A 22,887-nucleotide genomic window follows, 5' to 3' on the forward strand; every position below is an offset into this window, starting at 1 on the left:
CATGCCGCAGATGATTGATCAACTGTGGTTTGGCAACCTCTGGCTTGTGGACAGAGTAACCCCTCTCCTCTGCCTAGTCCGCCCAGGCTGTACCTCAGGAAGCTCCATTCTGCTTGCATTGCCAGAATGTGGGCAAGGTGCTAGCATGTCGGTGAAGCAGCAATTATTGGCTACAATTAGAGAGGGGCTACTTTCCCCCCCATATGTGCACAGAATGAGTTATGCTCTGAGCGCCAGTATCAAGGCACTGTGTGCACATGTGCATTCAGAATGGGGCCTTCCTGAACAGGATCTAAAATCAACTAAGCAAACATTTTCAAAATCGATTGCACTCACACATGAGCAATATATACAGTGCGGTGTTCATATTGCTGTACAGCAATATGTACAGTGCGGTGTTCATGGGAACACTGCACTGTACCTGGGCAATACCATCCTTGTCTGTTGGGGACTTATCTTCCCACATTCAATTTTACATTGACAATGAGGCAAAGGGTTATTTAGGAAGGGGAAAGAATGAAGGGAATATTGCATTAGGGTTATCCAATTCATGGTAAATTTTCCTTTGCAGGAACACATTCAACTGCACCAGTCTTGGATACCTCCTAAAAGGGGGGGCGGGCAGGCTATACATTTAGAATGCTTTGAAACAGATTCCCACTTGCAATGGTGGCTCTTACCTGAGGGTAGAGTGGGCGGCAGCAATGAAACTGTGGCTGCGTGCATTTGGATTATCATACACTCCAACCTCTGGCAGTTTTACCTCTGGTTTGGTGTCCTACCCAAACAGGGTCTCTGTTTCAAACACCCTCAGTAAGGTGATTCACAATGGAGAAGGGACAGGAGGGAAGGAAGTGCCTAATCATCACCCACCTGTTTTACCCCATCAGTACTCCTGACCCATGTGTACATTGCAAACACAGACCTCATATCCTATAAGGCTGCTTTGTTATACACTGCAGAGTAACATGTAGTTGGGCCGGTTAAGATATAAGTTGGAGGGAACGAGAAGCTCCTGGGGAGTGCCTGCTCCCAGTGCACACCACTATTTCAGCTCACTTGGTGATGTCAGGTAGCCCAACAGCCACCTGACATTTGTAACTGAGATTTGAAGTTGTGTGGCAAATGTTGGGTGACAGAGGGAACCCAACATTGGCAATCCAAAATGGTGGGCTCAGATGACATGAGGATGGTTCGAAGTAGCTGCTCATGTCAGAAGCATGCACTTTCTGGCAATCAGCTGAATGCACCCAGTTTAAATGTCAGGCATTTCATCTTCTATTAATATTCCTATTATTTTGATATAAAAATGTGATACTCAAAAACACATTATGAAAGAAAGAGGAAAAAATCAAATGCTCAAACAAAATTGTACAAGATCATAAACATTAAATAAATAAACAAACCAAAATATACTAAATCATAGTAAAGAATTTCATTGTCATCGTTGTATTTATAATCATTGCTTATATTTAAGCAATGCGTATTTATAATCATTGCATTGCATATTTATAATCATTGCTTATCGAGACCTGGTTGGGGGTGGCGAGTGGTCCAGTGTGGGCTCAGCTTCTCTCACCAAGTTACTCTGTCGTGGAGCAGGCCAGGGCAAGTGGGTGGGGTGTGTGTGTGGAGTGGCTGTGGTCCATAAGAATACCATTTCCCTTACAAGGGCCCCTGTGAGACAGTTGACTTATATTGAGTGCATATTTTTGAGGCTGGGAACTAGGGATAGATTGGGGATTTTGTTGGTGTATACCGTCCACCCCGCTGCCCAACTGACTCCCTAACTGAGTTGACGGAGCTGGCCGCAGAGTTGGTGTTGGAGTCTCCTAGACTTTTGGTGCTGGGGGACTTCAATATCCACTTCAGGGCTGGCTTGTCTGGTGCGGCTCAGGAGTTCATAACGGCCATGACAACTATGGGCCTATCCCAATTAGTTTCTGAAGCAACTCATGTTGCTGGCCATGCACTCGATTTGGTCTTCTGTTCGGATCAGGGTGGTGTTCTGTGGGTGGGGGATCCAGTGGTTTCCCCATTGTCATGAACAGACCACTACCTGGTTAAGTTTGGTCTCACAGCTGCAATCCAACCCTGCAGGGGTGCTGGACCTTTTAGGATGGTCTGTCCAAAAAGGCTGCTGGACCCAGTGGGATTTCAAAAGGCCTTGGAGGATTTTGATGTTGGTGTAGCCAGTGATTCTGTCGATGCCCTGGTGGGAACCTGGAACAGGGAACTCAACAGGGCCATAGACATGATTGCTCCTAAGCATCCCTTCCGACCTGCTGCAAAAATGGCCCCTTGGTATACTGAGGAGCTGCGAGGGCTGAAGTGGTTGGGTAGGTGACTAGAGCGCAAGTGGAGGAGAACTCGGTTCGAATGTGACAGGATTCAGCATGTGACCCATTTGAAGGCTTATGCGGTGGCAGTGTGCACCTTGAAAAAGAGATTCTGGTCTGCTCGCATTGCGGCTGCAGGTTCACGCTCGGTGGATCTATCCTGGGTTGTGAGGAGTTTGGTTTCTGCTCCTTCTACTTCCAATCAGTCCCCAGAGTTGCTCTGCTGTGATGCCTTTAATGGGTTCTTTGAGAATAAGATTTCCTGTATTTGGGCCGACCTGGACTCCACTATTTCTGCAAGGTCTATGGAGGAGGTGTCCAGCAATCCCTCTTGCAGTATTAGATTGGATCAGTTTCAATCTGTGACTCCTGAGGATGTGGACAAGCTGCTTGGGGTGGTGCGGCCTACCACCTGTTCTCTGGATCCTTGCCCAACCTGGCTGCTTCTATCCAGCAGGGAGATTGTTGGGGATGGCCTAATTAATATCATAAATGCATCGCTGAGGGAGGGTAGGGTGCCCCCCTGTCTGAAGGAGGCAATGGTTAGATCACTCTTAAAGAAACCTTCCCTGGACCCCTTAGCGATGGACAGTTACAGACCAATCTCCAATCTCCCTTGGTTGGGCAAGGTGATTGAGAGGGTGGTGGCCGACCAGCTCCAGGCAGTCTTGGAGGAAACTGATTATCTAGACCCATTTCAAACTGGCTTTAGAGCTGGCTATGGGGTTGAGACAGCCTTGGTCAGCCTGATAGATGACCTTTACCGGGGAATCAACAGAGGGAGTGTGACTCTGCTGGTTCTTCTGGATCTCTTGGCGGTGTTTGATACTATCGACCATGGTAGCCTTCTGGATCGCCTGGGGGAGTTGGAGATAGGGGGCACTGCTTTGCAGTGGTTCCGTTCCTAACTCTCGGTTAGATTCCAGATGGTGGAGCTTGGTGACAGTTACTCCTCAAAACGGGAGCTGTTATATGGAGTCCCTCAGGGCTCCATTCTGTCACCAATGCTTTTTAACATCTACATGAAACGGCTGGGTGAGGTCATCAGGAGGATTGGTGCTGGGTGTTATCAGTATGCTGATGACACCCAAATCTACTTATCCTTTTCATCTTCAGGAAATGGCACTCATTCTCTAAATGCCTGCCTACAGGCAGTAATGGGCTGGATGACGGAGAACAAATTGAAGCTGAATCCAAGCAAGATGGAGGTGCTCATTGTGAGGGCTTAGAATCTGAGGGGTGAGTTAGATCTCCCTGTGCTGGATGGGGTTACATTCCCCCAGATGGAGCAGGTGCGCAGCTTGGGAGTATTGCTGGACCCAGGCCTCACCCTGGTATCTCAGGTGGAAGCCATGGCCAGGAGAGCTTTCTATCAGCTTTGGCTGATTCAACAGCTGTGCCCATTCCTTGAAGAGGATGACCTCAAAACAGTGGTGCATCAGCTGGTAACCTCCAGGCTTGACTATTGCAATGCGCTCTACGTGGGGCTGCCTTTGTACATAGTCTGGAAACTTCAGTTAGTTCAGAATGCGTCAGCCAGATTGGTCTCTGGGGCAACCCAGAGTTACACTCGCTGCCAATAGGTTTCCGGGCAAAATACAAAAGTGCTGGTTATTACCTTTAAAGCCCTGAACGGCTTGGGTCCGAGATATCTTAGAGAGTGCCTTCTTTTACCTGATCCCCACCGCATGTTAAGGTCATCTGAGGAGGTCCATCTGCAATTATCACCGGTTCGTTTGGTGGTGACTCAGAGGCGGGCCTTCTCTGTAGCTGCTCCCAGACTGTGGAATGCACTCCCAGCAGAAATTTGCTATCTTAATTCCTTACTGACCTTCAAGAGAGCCCTTAAAACCCATCTGTTTGGCCTGGCCTTTCAGAATTTTAATTAGTTTTAATTGTTTTAATGCTAACCTGGTTTCCAGGGTTTTAATTGTTCTGATAGTTTAATTGTTTTTTTAAGATGTTTTTAATTGGTGTTCATATTTATACAGTATTTCTGTTTTAACTGTTATTGGTTTTAATGGTTTCTGTTTTTAATTGTAAACCGCCCTGAGCCATTTCGGAAGGGCGGTATAAAAATCGAATGAATGAATGAATGAATAAATGAATAAATAAATAAATATTATCTTCACAAGCGTGACTGTAGTTATTCCAAAGAAGAAAAGGAAAACAAGGTCCTTCTTAAAAACATCCAGAGGTTCTAATTTTAATTAGAGGATTATTTTAATGAAAAGCGGTATAGAAATCGAACAATAAATGAATAATTATTTTCCTTAGGAAGCGCATTCCAAAGCTATGCTTCAAACTGGTATAAATATTTCCATTTAGTCTTTTGGGACTGTTCCATTTAGCTCTCTTTCTGACTTTTGTTTGTAGAAAGATGTTATAATCTTGATATTTTTCACTTAAAATTGCATATATCCTGAGGCATTTTATTTCGAACAATTGCTTATGCCAATGGTCTTCACTTTTCTTGCGGCAGGGGTTGCCACCGGCACACGTGCCCCCTTGCCAGCAGTGTGCATGCCCCCTCACCCTCTGCCGCAGACCCCGCTGCGAGCGGGGAGGGCGTACACTGAACATGCTGGACTCAGGCACCTTCCTGTTTTTACTGCTGCTACCTCCACCCGCAGAACACAAAACAGAAGGTGTGGGGGAGGGTGCATGCTCACCATTGGTGGGGGGAGGGAATGGTGGCGGGGGGGAGGCACATCAGGGGCTGCCAAAGAACACTGCCCTATGATTTAGACTTCTCATTCTGGTTTGGGGTGGAGACAGAGTAATCTGGCTGCTTAACCTTACAAGTTGAGTGTTCTTTGTGAAAATTCCAAGCTGTGTCAGAGAAGAGGCTCCTGAGCAGCATATTTTGAATTGGGTTGATCTTTGAAGCACACATGTTGAAACGCCTTCCCTTTTTTTGTTTTCTCTCATAAGAGTTGGATGTGCTTTTTGGAGACTTAACAATGTGGTTCATTTTTATTATACTCCCTGATGCTCTGGTATAATGGAAGAACTCTGTGTGCCCTTGAAACACAGTCTGATACTTCTTAGGCTGTCCCTGAGATCTGGCTGGTTGTTCCTAATAGCTACTTTTAAACAGTTTTTCTTTCCATTTCTTCCATTTAAAAAAAATCCAACTAGTTTGAAATTTTGGCTACTCTGATCATATCTAAAAGATGGACAAGATGGGTTTGAGGAATCATTCCTGCTTTGGCAGGTTACTATCTTGAGTGATGCTATCTACTGGATAGTCTGTTTTGTTTGGGTTTCTGCAGCATAATGCCATTTTAGGGCTTGTGTTCATGCCTGTTAAGTTATTAATGTGGACAAGAGGCTTACTCATGATGTTCCAGCAGAGTTGTGCCTGCACTGGACACAGTGAACGGTCAATCCCAGCTCCAGAATCTATAGATTCCCATAGACTTGGTGAGAGCTCTTGCGCAGCTCTCATTCATTTCCATTAGTCTACTATTTTATTTTATTAAAATATGTTATCACCTGTCTTTCCATAAAAACACAAGGCATCTTACAAGAACATAATTTAAAATAAAGCAGCAAATCAAGGATGATTTTTAAAAAGATAGTCACAGCAGCCAAAAATGCTTCCTTAGCCCAATTTAGATCAGCCCAGTGCTTTCCTAAAAAGTCAATTTTTTCTGCTTGGTGAAAGGCCAGCAAAGAAGTGTATATGTAGGGGACATTCACACGACCTACCAATTGGGGGTGGGGCGAGGTTTCCCAAACCTTGCCTTCCTCCCAGCCGATTGTTTGGTCCTTGTTGAGAGCACCAAGCACACTCCCACAATATCAACCCTGCTCCATGCAGCGTGGAGGAGGGCGGATTGTTCTGAGGTCAGGAGCCAGGATTCGTCCCAGCCTCCAGGAGGCCCACAATGCTCCACACTACACGTGCGATGCATTGCAGGATTCCGCCAGGATAAGGGTGCTCTAGGTGCCCATCTCTGTGTCTGCTGGGGCTAAACATAGCCCCAGAGGACACATGAGCAGTTAGTTCAGGTTAAGGGAATCTTCGCTCCCTTAACCTCAGCTAACAGCCGGGTTTGAAAGCAGGGCTAGGCAGTGCTGCCTCGCCAGGATCAGGCCTGATCCTGATTCCAATGGTTCTCGTATACAGCCTAACCCAGACTGGGCATCCCTAGCCTGGGTTAGGTTGCGTGTGAGAACCACTTCATAGACTTCTCTGGGGATAATGTTTTCAGCCTAGGTGCTACAGTCAGAAGGCCCTGTCATGTGTCCCTGTCCCCACACTGGAGGCCATTGCCGTGTGTCAGTTGCTGAATGAAACTCCAAGGCAGGTTTGTGTGAAATGAGATCGTTGTCAAGATATTCTGGGCCCAGACCAGTTAGGGCCTTAAAGTTTAAGTCCAATGCTTTTAACCTGGACTTAACTTTAAACTGGACTTGAAAACCCATTGACAACCAGTCTAGCTGAAGCAATACTGAGATTATCTGACCTGGATGCGTGGCCACAGCCAATATTCTGGTTGCTGCTGTGTTCTGAACCCATTTTTGAAGCTCTTCCAAGGAAGCTCCATACAGAGCATGCTACAAACATCTAAACCAGGTGGAACTAGAGCATGGATGATTGTGGCCCATGCAGGAGAGCTTTCTGGTGGGTTGTCCCCTATGTTTTTGTTTTTAGAATTAAGTACAATTTTTTTTAAAAAAAAATGCAATACAAGAAAAACAAAGAGACTAAAGAGTATGGGAGTATACTATCATTAAATTTTGAGTTACAAAAAGTAATATAAATCATCGCTGTACAAACCTTCCTGCTTTTTCATACATTTCTGATCTTCTAAAATATGTTAGTTTTGTAAGTAATGCAATGTCCTGGATACAGTTATACCAGTCTATTAATAAGGTGGATGTGGGGATTTCCAATAAGAAATACTTTTACAAAGTCTTGCTGCTGCTAATAAAGAAAATACCAACAGTTGTCCTTTAATAACCCCCCCATTTACATAACTAATGCCCCATGTCAATAGGAGTGTGGAGGGGCAATTTGTACATTTTGATTCAGGCACCAAAATGCCTTGGCTTAGTCTGACTTGTGCAGAACAGAAGTATAGATTCTAGATGGCACATCCTGTCAGAGTAGGGGAAATACATTATACAGAACATTGAATGTTTCAGTCTGATGATCATCAATGTCCTTTTAGACTTTAAGCAGATCATTGTCTTGGTTGTTTGAGCTTGGTTTAATATTTTACTTTGTTTAGATGAGATAATAACATGAGATGTAGAAAAGGTTCTCATTTCGGAGTGCAGGGGGTTGGGGAAAGAGAAAGAGGGAAATCATCTATCAAAATGATTGTAGTGGACCTTATAAAAAGTCAGCCTACCTTGCAAGGTTTCACAAATGCAATTGCTGGGGCAGCCAGGAATCTCCTCCTGGAAATATCATTAGTGGACAAGCATGAAATGAGACACAATAGAAGAGAAATTCCCCCCCTGAGATCGTAGTCCACCCTAAAGAGCGGGTTGTATTTCAGGCATGCTTCAGGGCAGACAGGAAGTAGTTTGCATTTTTTCTAGCTTCCAGTGCCAGATGGTGCCGCTCACTAGTTCCTTTCCTGTCTTGCTCAGGGCAGCAACTCCACCTAGACAGCTCAGCATTTTTGCTTGGTGGATTTGAGTCCCAACTCTTTTTTCCTTCTATTTTCTGCTTGTCCCTGCTCCCCTCACAGATTGTGTGAGGGTGGGAAGGGAGCTGTATTGATTCAGTTATTTAAATTGTTACCAAAATTTCCTTTTTCAGTTTGCTTTTTGGCTAAATGCGGGTCCTTCTTCAAAGTTTGTTCTCTTTCATTTCTAACTTTTCTCCACCGAGTTCCTACAAATGGATCCCTCTCAGACTGGAGACATGCTCCAGGGCTCCCTCTCGGAGGGTCCCCTTTCATAAAGTAGGCGCTTGCTCCAGCGAGAGCATGTGGAGCTCTCGGGTCCCCTCAGACTGACCCTCCTCATAGCCTCACCCCCCTGCCTCTAACATCACGGTGGGGACGCCAGCAGCGGAACCCGTGCCTGGCAAGAAGGCACGGAACACTCTAAAGGGAAAAACCAAGCAGAAAAGGCTAGGAAACAGCCCGCATTGCCATCCTCTCTGAGGCTTAGCGAGCAGCTGTTGATGCAGGTGGTCTGTGCACAGCAGACTCCTGGACACCTGTGTATGAGTGCTGAGCAGTGCAGGGAGAAGCCATGGGGAATGCCAACCACGAGGGCACGCCTCCAGCTTCACCAGACCAGGGAAGCAATGTGCAGCCCATGTTCCCGCTCAACCCAGCTCTCCCTGCTCTGGCAGCTTCTCCTACTTGGGCAACGCAGCTCCTTCAATACCAGCTGATTCACCCAGAACTGCCTCCACTGGCCCCAGCCACACTGACTCCAGCTCCAAACAGGACCCACCCTGGCCACTGCTCCAGCCTGCGGCTCCGGTCTTGAGGTCCATTGAGCAAGTACCTGATATCCCTTCTTTACCCCCTGACTCTTACGCAATTCTGATCAGAGGGACTCCCTCAGCCTCAACCTAGGGAGAAACCGAAGGCTTCAGCCGCCCCCATTCCAGCCACCCCCCTGGATGTGGCAGAATGGCTTAAAGAATTCATTTTGAAACAGTCCCAGTCCATCTTGACCCAGCATCCTCAATCCACTCCTCAGCCTCCCTCTCTGCCTCAACCTGCTACTCCTACCCTACCTCTGATTCCTCGGACCCCTCTCAGGCAACCCAGAGAGAAAGGGAAACTCTCTTCATCCAGACTCCAGCCCCTGGGGGGAGGCCATTCTTTTGTGGGTGTGGGGCAGGTTTATTCCTCAGCACAGGCTGCATAAATGCAAGAGGAGTACCTCACACTCACAGTCCCCAGAGCCTTGGCCCCCTCCCCACAAGCAGCCTTCTCTACTAGTTCCCACCAACCCTCCTGGGCCGCCTCCTCCTCCTCCTCTTCCAGGCCCCTCAGCTCCCGGAGGACACAGAGTTCCGTTTCAGCCCACACGTCCTATGGTACCAGTGTTGCTGGCTTCCTCCTCATCTTCCTCGTCTGCCCATGGATCAGACCCAGACCCAGACAGAAAGAGGAGAGAGAACTCTCAGAGGAAGAAACCCACGTCCAGACCTCCCTATCCCCTTGCCTTTTTTCAGCAGTGGATATTGAGGTCCTCTTGGATAAGTCCAAGTGCACTATCAAAGGTGTTACCATGGTAAGTTCCACCCAGGTCCCCTCTTCCCTAGACCAAGAGGTGTTTCCCGTCTCTTCCACCCCTAAACAGGGTCTCCTCTTTCCCTCTATGTTTAAAGATGTGATGGTGGCAGAGTAGTAGATCAGTATCTTCAAGATCTAGTATATTGAAGATCTGTAGCCAGTATCTTCAAGATCCGTGTTTGTGTGTCCCAGAAAAATGTATTCTTTACCACAGGAAATTCAATCTCTCCTCTCCTTTCCAACTGTAAATGCCCCAGTAGCTCAGCTGGTCTCAAACTCGGTACTCAACCCCAAGGGCCAGGATAAATAATCAGGGTGGCACCAGGTCCAGATCATTCATGGAGGAAACCAGACCTTCTCTTTCAATGGGCAGAAATCAACATAGCTTCTATCTCAGCAGAACATCTCTAAGGAGTAGCTAACATCCAGGCAGACTGACTCAGTTGCAAAACAGTAGACCTGGCAAAGTGGTCTCTCCACCAAGACGTCTTCCCACACCTAACTTCAATCCTGAGGATGCCACAGGTGGACCTTTTCACCTCTCCAATCAACCATCATCTCTGTTGCTGCTTCTCCTGCTTGCAGGCCAGAGTGGCGGAAGTGATAGATGAACTCACAGCCAACTGGCAGCCCCAGGCTCCTCTATGACTTTCCCTTGACAGCCATCATCCCCAATATATAGATATCCCCAATATGATATAGAAGATTCTTGTGGAAAGAGTGGAGCTTATCCTGGACTGGTAGTTCCTCACTGGCCACACTGACCGTGGTTCTCAGATCTGACATCCCTAGCCACTTGTCCACCGCTCTTCCTTCCACTCTGTCTGGACCTCCTGTCCCAAGGGCCAATACTCTATCCCAATCCTGACTGGCTCTGACTCTGCACCTGGAGGTTGAGCACAAGTCATTAGCACGCAATGGGTATTCCAGAGCTGTCCAGGATACCATCCTGGCATCCCGCCAACCCTCAAACAACAGAATCTATCAGACGGCTTTGGCAGCCTTCTTATGCTGGGCAAGGAGAAAACAAGTCAACCCCTCAAGGCAGGAGTGCTGGAGGTCTTGGCATTCCTACAAGGCGGCATTGACCTGAAACTAGGCCCCAACACCCTGAAACACCAAGCCTCAGCCTTAGCATTGGTTCTCCCTCTGTTTTTACATGGATCAAAGAACCTCCACCCTCACATATCTCAGTTCCTCTGAGGGGTGTCGAACATAGCACCTCTTCCTATCCACCGTTTTCCTTCATGGAACTTGAACAAAGTCTTCAACACTCTAACCAAAGCCCCCTTTGAACGACTCTCTATGGTCCCCTTGAAACTTCTATAGTACAAAATCCTTTTCCTGGTGGCTGTCACCTGGGCCCTCAGAGTCTCGGAATTAGCAGCATTATCATCATGGGAAGAACTGTGCACCTTTGTACCAGATGCTGTTATCCTTAGGGTCGACCCTACCTTTCTACCCAAAGTCAATTCCACCTTTCACAGAACCCAGGATGTGGTTCTCCCATCCTTCTGCCCCTCCCCACTCACCCCAGGAAAAAGACATGGCACACCCTGGATGTTCATAGGGCCCTACAGACTTACCTCTGATGTACCAAACCTTTCCACAGGGCTGATTCACTGTTCATCTCTTTTCACCCCTCCTCACAGGGATCCAAAGCCTTGAAATTGGTTCTGGCCTTCTGGCTCGGCAAGTGCATCATCCTCACCTATGAAGCATCTAACCTTCCCGTACCTGGCAAAATCACGGCACATTCCACCCATAGTGCCTTCACCACAGCTGCTTTCTCCACTCGGACGCCTCTCACAGATATCTGCAGAGCAGCCACATGGTCTTCCACTACACCTCTTATTAAACACTACAAAAACTCCTCCTTTCTGACATCTCAGGCCACTTTCGGATGCACTGTCCTCCAACAGATGGTCTGAGGACATCCATTCCCTCCCAACCATCTCAGCTTGGGCATGTCCCACTCTTTAGGATGGACTACAATCTCTGGGGGGGAAAGGAACATTGGTTCTTATTGTGAAGGGTTCTTTCCCCCAGGGTTCATAGTCTATCCAGCCCACCTTCGGAAGCACATAGTTTGCGTTTAATGCAAGGGATGGGAGTTCCCCACTTGGGGTGATCACGGCTCCCGTACATACAGCCCTTCCTTGTCTCTGTTGAATCTGTTTTGAGATCTTCCTTCCTATGTATTTGATAGTTCTATTGTGTTGCTAATCTCGGCCTCTCAGCCTATGTGCCTCTCTAGAACCTGTTGATGCTGGTATGCTCTCTTCATGATTAATGTCAAGGAACAGGTGAGTGGCACCTCTGGCTAGCTAGGAAAAATGAAAACTACTTCCTGTCTGCTCTGAGCATGCCTGAAATACAACCCACACTTTAGGATGGATTGTGATCCCTGGGGAAAAGAACCCTTCATGGTATGAAACTATGTTTCTATCTCCCCCAAATTCTCCAGTTATCACAAAAAGTGGAGAGGCCTCTCACTTTATTCAAGGTAGGAGAGATTTAGGAGAAGGCTGGTGCTGTGGGGTGACCACAAATAATAGTGGCTATCTACAAGGCCAGCCAAATTTGTAGATGCCTGCTGTTTTGCTATAAGACCAAATCCATACTTGGAGAGTCATAAAGCTATTCAGGGTGGCCTTGCCTTTTAGTCACAGCCTATTATATGAAAGGCTCAAGCTACTTCAACCTTTTGCTTACCCCAATTTGTTAAATTATATCTGAAATGTGAAGAATGTGCTGTACGTTGCACATAGATTTTTCTCAGAAATGTCAGTTAAGAATTACTCTGTTAACCTTTTTATCCAATTATCATGCCAAGGGAGGCAGGCCATTATTTCTATGACTTTTCATTTTCATCTCTACCGGGGGTGGGGGGGGGGAATTATAGCCTGATTATATGAATATTTACTCAGAAGAAAGCCCCATTGATTTCTGGCATTAGTATGGTTAGGATTACAATGTAATAGTTGACACTGGAAAAACATGACAATTGATATGCCTCAAGCAGTTTCAGTTATCACTCTAGCAGGAGGCGTATTTTGAGGGATACTTCTTAGAGGTGCCGATCCCCCTAAGCATTTGAGAAGATTGCTGCTTTTTCCTTAACTCCCCCCACCAAACCTAATAAGCCATATCTCCCACCATATCTCCCCTCCCCCCGCAAAGTGTCTTTCCTCTCCCCACAAAAATTCAAATGATGAGTTGCTTCTCAAGCTTTCCTTCTGTCTGCATTCCTGGCACTTCCACTTGTAGGGTTTGCACTGCTTTGGGTTAAATGGCTTTATAACATGAAGCAACCAGAGTCTACATTGGCTATAAAGTACATTTGATTGCTTAATTGTTCTATTATACAAGAAAGACTAGCACATGGCACATATGGGAAGAGCAGAAGGTTCCAAGTTCCCTCCCTGGCTTCTCCAAGATAGGGCTGAGAGAGATTCCTGCCTGCAACCTTGGAGAAGCTGCTGCCAGTCTGTGAAGACATACTGAGCTAGATGGACCTGTGGTCTGACTTAGTATGTGGCAGCTTCCTTTGTTCCTTTTGTGTGAAAACATCTTTAATGCCTCCTGCCAACATGCTGTGCCTTTGCCTGTTATCTTAACAACCTTACAAAAGATTGGAATATCTCTGTCAAATCCCATGTTTTACCCTTCCTCTCTAGGAAGGCAAAGGACAAAACATGGAGGCGGGTCTCACGATCAAAGAGACCCGCCTGGGGAGGGTGAGCGGGGAGAGCAGGCTTAGCCCGCTCTCCCCGCAGATGACCAGCCAGTCTGCTCTGGGTGGCCGCCCACACGACTGCTGGCTCCGTCACGGAGCCGGCTGGGGAGTTCGGGGGCCACACGGCCCCCAGAAGCTCCAGTATGCTCTATGCAAGCATGCAGGGCATACTGGAGAGAGCCTTGAGCCAGGAGGCTGCTTTTTAGCCTCCCGGTGGGGGTCTCCTCGTGATTAGCCACTGCGCAGAGCCGCACCGCGGCTACTCACAATTTCAAAAACCAGGTTTGCGGAGCACTCGCTCCGCAAACCTGGTTTAAGCACCGGGCTACAAAAGCAGGTGACCCACTTAAGAACCACTTAGCTCGCAGCCAAGCCCGGTGGTTCTCACCGTTGTAGAAAATTGGGCTAACAGAGGCTAGCCTGATTTTCTACAATCGTGTGAATAGCCTCATTGTTTTGCATGTGTATTTTGTTGTTCAAGTTAATTACCTGTCTTGGCTATATAAGCCCTGTGTGTGTTGACCAAATGTTCAGGAGGAGATTTGGGATTATGCCTACTGTCCCCATGCACATTCATCCTAATGTCTGAACAAATTGTACACGTTAGGATCTTTTCAGACTTAATGTTGAACATATGGGGAGGTGGGGTTATTCTTATCCTCTACAGTCTTGTAGGGGCATTTCAAGATTATCAAAATGATGGTCACTTTGCATTACTATGACCATTTTTCTCTTCCTCCTTTCCAGGCCAGTTGACATGTTGAAGCATAAGTGTTTGGAGCATATTTACAATAACACATCGTAAAATTAAGAGTCATAATTTAAAGACTGTGCATAACCCACTTCTTCATTTTTTTAGAGTCTTCTGGAAATCATACTTTCTGTTGAAAGATTTACATCAGCAATATGGAGGCAGACCACTTCTTGTTCTACCTCAGTTCTTTTTACAATATCTTGCATTCTGTCATCTGCCTTACTTGGTATCAAAGGATAAAGAAAGCAAAACCAACTCAGAGATCTAAGCGTGCAGGTGCAGCTCCACTGACAGTTATGCTTATGTGTTTCTTTTTTAATCCACAGATTCCAATTGGCACTGAGATTGAAGGCATGAATATTTTGGGACTCGTCCTCTTTGCTCTGGTTTTGGGAGTAGCCTTGAAAAAACTTGGCCCTGAAGGAGAAGAACTCATTCGTTTCTTTAATTCCTTCAATGAGGCAACCATGGTCATAGTGTCCTGGATTATGTGGTGAGTATTTTCAGAACAGTATTTCCTGGCAAATAGGGACATAATCGGTAGTGAAAACAACACAAAATGGCTGATGTACATGAGCACCAGCTAGGAGAAGTGTTTGCATTTAGTACCAGTATATCATCAGGTATACTTTCTGCATCCACATTTTTACAGGATGGATAATGCTTGCAGGAATTTGCTTTAATGCTCTGTTACAGGAGAGTGGACACAACTGCATGTGTGTGCGTACGTGCACATGTGCACACCTCCAGGTCTGCAGGTATGAACCAGCTCAAAAGGAGAATTTGTCATTTTCAAGCCAGCACTCCAACTCTCTGTCCAGTTGGGGTTCTAGTGCCTCATGCATTGCAGGATCATAAAGGTGTATACAAGTCCTACCATTACACTTGAACCTGCGTGAAGGCCACACCCATCTTTACTTGGGATGTAGATTGTTTATAATTTTGGCATTCTTTTCTACGTGCCACTGTTTTGTTTTGTTTTTAAAAAATGGTAACTTGTGTAATTGACTTAAGGTCACATGGAATGGTTAGAGCAGATAAAGGCTTGAAACTGTTGTACATAATTATTCAGCCATTCTCTTTATTAAAGTTGTGATAGGCTTCTCCTCACTCCTTTTATTTATATTTTTTGATCCAAAAGCATTACAAGGAATATTTTTTAATTGAAAACACCCACACCCAAATATGTACTTAGCCAGTAAATAGAATGTTAGGTATATCTTAGAGTCTTGGCTCCTTCATGCAGTTAGAAAGATATGTACATATATTCAAATATAAATGTGAAATGCTAATGTAAGACCCAATTAATGTAATATACCCAGTTTATCTTGGGATGCTACAGGCAATGTCTTAAGTTAATTTCTAGGTGTTGGATTGCAGCAGAACATGAAAGGTCGGAACAATGTGTTTTCATAATACCATCTTTGTAACTGTGGGCTTTTTGTATCATGGCTGTATTGTAGTGTAGCCCTTATAGTATATAGTGTACATGATGCTCTGAATCATGGTATAAATATGACCTTCTAGTATTGCTCTGCTAGAAATCGATCCCTATTCTTGGACAACTTTTTTTAAAAGACAAAATGCAAGGAAAACTTAGATTCTTAACTACATAATTATTGTGATAGGGGCAGAAACTCGCAAACCTTAAAAACTTACTGCATGTATAATAGTTGGGATTATGTGTGCATGGCAGCTCTATAGTTGCAATACATCCTCCCCTCTAAGATTTAAGTATTAACTAGCCGTCCCCACACAGAGCATCTGTGCACTCCTTGGGGCTGGCGGTTACCTCTTCCCCCATACCTTCTGCCCCAATCTCCGCTTCCGGGCCCAGCTGCCTCTCCTCCCCACCGTCACTTTCCCCCCCCCACTTTCTTTCCCTGCTCCTGGGCCTGGCCTCCGCCAGCCCGGGCCCACCGCCACCAGCCTCCGCAGCTGGCCCGGGCCCCACGTGGCCTCTGGGCTCTGCAGCCAGCCTGGGCCCACCACCGCCTCAGCCAATCAGCTGGGCACCAGGACACACATTCCAAGGCACACCCAGAAGAATTTTATATATATATATATATATATATATATATAGAGAGAGAGAGAGAGAGAGAGAGAGAGAGAGAGAGAGAGAGAGAGAGAGATATTCCACATCACCTATTTCCTGTGTGGCTACTGATCAGAGAACAATAGCAGGTGTTGTAAAAACATCAGTCACACATCTAACAGCTGCTTTAGGAGGCAGCAGTACCCAAGGGATGGGTAAGCAGCCTGGCCCTCTGAACTAGTTGGTTCTGGCCTCCCTGTGCCAACTTTGCATAGAGAGTCGGCAGAGGAAGGAAGTGGCCATATCAAACCACCAGTCCTCTTTTGGTGTAATATCCGCACAAGGGGTTGATATCAAAGACCACTGCCCTGTTGAGACCATGCTTCTTCCTCTCATATCCCTTTGGGGAGGGGCCAGCGCTCAGTGGTAAAGCATGTGCTTAGCAAGCAGGTTCAGTTCCCCAGGTTCAGTTCTTGGCATCTCCAGGTAGGGATGGGTAAAGTCACTATCAGAGACCTGGAGAGTCATACCAGTCTGTCTAGACAATACTGAGCTAAATGGACAATAGTCTGACACAGGATAAGGCCGCTTACTATGTTACTGTGTTGTAACAGTGCAGTGGGTGTACTTGCCCATCATACAGGCTGATCCCGTACTGAGGCACTGCAGCCATTTTCAGAAGGTTAGGCTTCAGGTGAAAACCTTCAGGTGCTCACTCATAAAGAAGAAATGTCCTCATCCTTCCTCGGTAAAAGAGAAAGCAGAAGTCTTGCTTTTCACATTCTCAACCGGGGTGCAGAAGGGGAAGCAAAAGGGGCAAACTGCCTTTAGGCCTTCAATGCTAAGAGGCCCCCAACATACTGTTACTATTGTTGTCTGCTGACAGAAGGGGTGGTTCTACAGGGGGAGGGTGCAGGAGGAGGATCCCAAGACTGTTTTGCCCTGGGACCCATTATTATCAGCCCTTGTCTGAAATGCATAATTTTAGAAGAGTGTCATATGGATGCTTGCATTGCCTTAATAAGCTATGACTATCCTCAACATTTACATTGTGATTTCTTTCTGAAACATTTTAGTTGCCCCTTCTTCTTCTTCTTCTTCTTCTTCTTCTTCTTCTTCTTCTTCTTCCTCTTCTTCTTCTTCTTCTTCTTCTTCTTCTTCTTCTTCTTCTTCTTCTTCCTTGCCTAAAGTCCATCTTATTCAAATCAGTTAAAAGCTGTGACAGTGGCATGTGCTGGAGAGTCTGTCTTGAGGTTCTCAAGATCTCTGCAGTAGGCTAAAGGGGGAAAAAAGGAGTTGTAGAATATCCTACATGAGTAACACATTCCCAACAGGATTCTGGCGCATTGGTCAACAACATTGCTGTTGAGGAGATATCAAAATGTACCTGCACTCTCTATCCCATTTTGCATTTTAATATAATTAGCTCTGCTTCGAAGCTCATTTGCGGAGTAGCAGATTTAGTCTATAGAATTCCATACATCACAGTTGAAATGTGCTGTGGGCTTCAGGGTTCTTTCCTCTCTTTTTGAACTCAGCAAGTGAATGTTACAATTGCTATTTAAAAAGAAACAAGAAGTGGCCCCCCAAACAGTGGAACAAATGGAACAAAATGGAAATCAGACCTTTATGTAAGTGCCTGTTGTTAGGGATTTGTATTAGAGCAGCTTAAAGTTCTCTCAAGCGTAATTCATGTGATAATGTACAAATTGATAGGTGATGGCTTTTTGTCTCTGGCCCATTACTAAGCCAACCCTCCAAGTTAATCAGTCATCATATAATCCTCTACTTTGTAGATTATGGGTGTACTTCTTAATTTGATTGCAATGAACAGAAATTCCTAGTGCTGCTTTTCTAATTTTCTGGTATTTAGAATTTCCTTCTTTGAAATCCTAATTAAAAAATTTCAAAACCACTCTATCCTAGAATAAAGGGTCAAACAACTAAGTCCAACATTTCAGGGAAAAAAACCATGGTTGGATTCCATGGTCAAAGCACCTTTGTAATCCTTAGTCAGTTTGCACTCTGCTGTATATGTCAGACTTTGCTATACAACTTTTGAAAAGTATGTTCCAGACTACATCTTTATATTCAGCATGATGTTTCTTTGTCCAAACCCCAATCCAGCATCAATATTAATATTTAATCTCTTGCATAATAACTTTTGGAGAGGGGACAGTAATAGCTTTGTCACAGAATAATAGGTACACTGCTATTCACAACATTTTTTAAAAAATGGTGTTGGATATGCATTCCCAGGTTGCACAGCAGTGGAGCACATGACTGACAAGTAAATTTTAAAATAGTAATAGCATTTTATTTCAAAAGTAAGGATTCTGGAAACAGCAGAGCAGTTCAGAAAAGGTGCTGATTGTTAGAGGATATTTTTTCGGTGGGAAAACTGTACTGATCAAAAGGCAAATCTTAAGTCAATTAAAAAAATATTACTCATCAAGATTTGGTGTACATAGCTAGGTTATTCAATTGCCAACAGGTTTTGGTCTAATTCTGCACATGCCACTTTAAAGTCCTTGTTCCTTACTGATGTTTAATGCTAACTTCTCTACAGGTATGTACCTCTCGGCATTATGTTTCTTGTTGGAAGCAAGATTGTGGAAATGGGAGATATTGTCCTGCTGGTGACGAGCCTCGGAAAATATATCTTTGCTTCAATTCTGGGCCATATAATCCATGGAGGGATCATTTTGCCACTTGTTTATTTTGCATTCACTCGCAAAAACCCTTTCACTTTTCTGTTAGGACTGATAACACCACTTACTACAGCCTTTGCTACTTGTTCCAGGTTGGTTGATTTTTGCTTTTATTTTTGAAATGGAGATAACAGTATGTTCAATCAGTGTAATAGTTCTAGACTAATGATCTCCTCAGTTAGTCACCAAAACTCTTTATGAAGATCTAATTTAACAGCTCCTTTGTTAGGCCTTTAGAAAAAACAAATTTTCCCCCCAACTATCTCTTTATATTCAACATGATGCTTCTTTGTCCAAACCTCAATCCAGCATCAATATTAATATTTAATCTCTTGTATAATAACTATGGGAGAGGGGACAGTGATGGCTGTGGATTGTCCATGCTGGAATACACGGATGTCAGAGCTTGACATTTAAGGTTTTAATCAGGCAATGAGTATTATCACCATAATTCTAGGATGGGCTGGAGATCCACAATCTGAGACAGTGGAGACATATCTAGCTGTTAGGCATTGCAGGTTGTCTGCTTTTTGCCATCAAGACAAATACTAAAATCCTTTCCAACCTAAATCTCTAGACAGCTTTTTTTGAACTCCAGCTAGGCATAACAGCATTGAAACAGAAACAATAATACAAAATATATGCCACACTTCCTTTTTTGTTTTTTCTCATAAGAGTTGGATGTGTCTTTTGGACATGTAAAATGTAGAACTCCTTTTTAGTGGCCTAGTTTTCTGGAACAGCATGTACTTGGAATACTGCATATGCAGGCTGACAAATCTGGCTGTTCGTATGCAGTTGTATTCTTTCTAGCAGTTCTTTGTTTTATTGATTAGGCGTTTGTCCCAGTGTGGATCCTGCAGAGAGTGTGTGTGGGGTGGAATCAGAAAGAAAAGGGAGGGAAAGGAGAAGGAGAAAATGGACTTGTTACTAGAATAAAGTCTTAGTTAAACAAACATAAGATTGCTTTGTATTTATGAGGAACATAAGAACATAAGAACAGCCCTGCTGGATCAGGCCCAAGGCCCATCTAGTCCAGCATCCTGATTTGCACAGTGGCCCACCAGATGCCGCTGGAAGCCACTGACAGGAGTTGAGGGCGTGCCCTCTCTCCTGCCATTACTCCCCTGCAACTGGTACTCAGAGGCATCCTGCCTTTGAGGCTGGAGGTGGCCCACAGCCCTCTGACTAGTAGCCATTGATAGACCTCTCCTCCATGAAGTCATCCAAACCCCTCTTAAAGCTATCCAGGTTGTTGGCTGTCACCACATCCTGTGGCAGAGAGTTCTATAAAACTGATACAATCAAAAGTGGTGGAGGGGAATATAAAATCCCTCCTCTAGCTGTGAGGAGTCCTGGGTAGGCTGCCACCACCCACTTTTATATGAGTAGATTCACTCTTCCAAGGGAATATTCTGGGAGTGTAAAATGGAAAACCCTTCCCTACGAGAAAGGCTTGAGCAGTCTTAGGCCTTTAGGAGCATGTAACTAGGGCAGGACCCAATAAGGAGTGACATTCTGTAACAAGAACAACAAGGATTTATTAATAATTGGATGATAAGGAAAACTATAGCAGCATCAACAATTGCTGCTTCCATTCAAGTAAATCCCTACCTCAGGAACAATGAGAACCATGCAGTCAGATCCAAGCACTTAAACAAACATAAATTCCCTGATGCGTCTAGCTAAACTGCTCCCAATCCTTCCTTCTTACTTCGAGATAAGGAACTTCCAGTTTATTTCCAGCCCAAGGCTGTTAGTCTCCCCTTTTCTTTACAGTAGTTGCTAGTCAGACCTCACTCTGAGCCTCCAGGGAAGAACTGAATTCTAGCACCCCTCCCCTGCCACTCTATGGGCTGTTGTCCAGTAAACCCTACCCCTCACTCTGGATCGGGCCACAGGGATTTGATTCTTTGGGGTTTTCTTTCTTGTTTGGAGAGTCCCACCTTCCAATTGTAATTGAGTAATTGAGGCCTAGTCCTCCCTCAAACCTGACTAGCACTACAAAAACATATGCTTTATATTTCAGATTATAGAGGGTTTTTTTGCCAGACCTGATGATCTTCTTTTTTCTTGATCATATTTAGCTCTGCCACTCTTCCATCAATGATTAAGTGCATTGAAGAAAACAATGGAGTAGACAAGAGAATTAGCAGATTTATTTTGCCTATTGGTGCTACAGTGAACATGGATGGAGCTGCTATTTTCCAGTGCATGGCTGCTGTCTTTATTGCTCAGCTGAACAACTTTGATCTCAATGCTGGACAGATCTTTACCATTCTGTAAGTTTGACATGTACATCAGAGCAGCTTTTCCATGATAGCCAAATGCAGTGTTAACAACAGTTACTATACATCTATGATGCACCTGTCCAGGGGCAATAAAGAAATACCTGTTTGCCTTATTTGAGCTTATTGTCGTCTACTAAGTTCCATTTAAAAAAACAAAACAAAAAACATACCCTTTGCAGAGATGTTACAAATATCTGTGGCTTTCTTTTCCCCAATGTGAAAGCAGCATATCTTGATGTTGCAAATAAATGTCCAAATGGACAAAGGGATGCACAGCAATGATTAAGATGGATATCAGGTTAGAGAGAGATGTCTGTACTTTCGAATATGGAACATGATGGGCGAGTGAGCCTATTGTTGATAATACATGTATACTGCACAACAATTTGAGTCCACATTGCAAATCTGCTTTTCTAGGTGTGTCTTGAATATGTGATGTCAGCATGTAGGAAGGCAGAACTATCCCTGGAAATAAAAGGGAAAGGGCTGCACATCTCTTGTCATTCGGTGAGGCCATTCACATGACTGGGCGGTTGGCAGGAGGCTGGTCCAACTCACCTCCCCCCGCCCACCCGACGATTGCCCAAAGGTTGCTGGGAGCGCAAACCATGCTCCCAGTTGATCTGCGCTGTGTGGCATGGTGCTTGGAGGCCGGGACAACATGTCCTGACTGCTGGATATCCCACAATGCACTACGTGACATGTGTGGTACATTGAGGGATTTCCCCAGGAGATGGGTGCTCTAGGCACTTGTCTCTGTGTCTGCTGGGGCTGAACACAGCCCCGGTGAAGACATGGTCCTGGAGCCCAGGCTAAGGCCTCGCTCGAGCCTTTAACCCCGGCTAAATACCGGCTTACAAAGCTGGGCTAGGTGGCACTGCCCTGCTGGGATCGGGGCCGATCCCAGCAATTCTCACGCACCGCCTAACCCAGTCTGGGCTTCCCAAGCCTGGGTTAGGGTCAGTGTTCTCTCTAGTTTTTCTCATCATTTTCTCTCTAGTTTTTTTTTTTCTGGGCAGCTGTCTCAAGGCAGTGTGCATGCACATGCATTCAGAGTGGGACCTTCCTGAGTCAACCTGAACAGGATCTAAAATTGACTGAGTGGACAAAAAACATGTGAGCATGTGAGAGGGAACACTGGTTAGGGTGCATGTGAGCAGCCTCTGTGTTTGCTTTGCTTTTTGTTTTGTTTTTAAAAGCATGCATTTTTGTAACTTAAGCACCACAGTAACCCGTATTCATTCATGTTGACAGTGTGACTGCTACTGCATCCAGTGTTGGAGCAGCTGGAATCCCCGCTGGAGGAGTTCTAACTATAGCAATTATCTTGGAAGCCATTGGGCTTCCCACCCATGATATCTCTCTCATATTGGCAGTGGACTGGATTGTGTAAGTACCAAATGTCTGCATCATGGTGTTTACAGCAGAATTCCATCCCTGCTGGGATTGGGAGTAGGCACCACCCCCTTCCTTTTCTGTTTTTTCTGCTATTTGCATCTGAAAGGCTTGACTTGGTTCCTTATTATGTTAATGTGATCGCTGGCAGACACTCTTGGTTTATCAAGAAAACTTGCTAAAAAACAGGATTTTTAAAACTTGGACAGAAATCGGGATAAGCTTAAATTCAGAAAGGAAACCACAGACTGTGTGTGAAGTGCTCCCAAAAGATCTCACATGGACTTCGGCGAAAATCTGGCCGATGTGTGAATGCACACACTCCCTTCTGGGGGAGATTCGAGGTAAAAGCACAGTGTGAAAACCCTCCTGGAAGTTATTCACACATGGCTTCGTGCCT

The 22,887-nt window shown here is 45.2% G+C and overlaps 1 protein-coding gene across 1 annotated transcript in view; it reads left to right on the top strand.

Annotated features, from left to right (window-relative positions):
• SLC1A4 (solute carrier family 1 member 4) overlaps window positions 1-22,887 on the top strand; it is a 54,327-nt gene that overhangs the window by 25,731 nt on the left and 5,709 nt on the right. Inside the window, exons 6-9 of the mRNA XM_053284411.1 lie at window positions 14,382-14,548; window positions 18,660-18,893; window positions 20,889-21,083; window positions 22,347-22,481. Of these exons, the coding sequence (XP_053140386.1) occupies window positions 14,382-14,548; window positions 18,660-18,893; window positions 20,889-21,083; window positions 22,347-22,481 (731 nt within the window). The remainder of the gene's footprint in view (window positions 1-14,381; window positions 14,549-18,659; window positions 18,894-20,888; window positions 21,084-22,346; window positions 22,482-22,887) is intronic.

This window comes from Hemicordylus capensis, chromosome 1 (assembly GCF_027244095.1).
Source record: "Hemicordylus capensis ecotype Gifberg chromosome 1, rHemCap1.1.pri, whole genome shotgun sequence".
NCBI lineage: Eukaryota > Metazoa > Chordata > Lepidosauria > Squamata > Cordylidae > Hemicordylus > Hemicordylus capensis.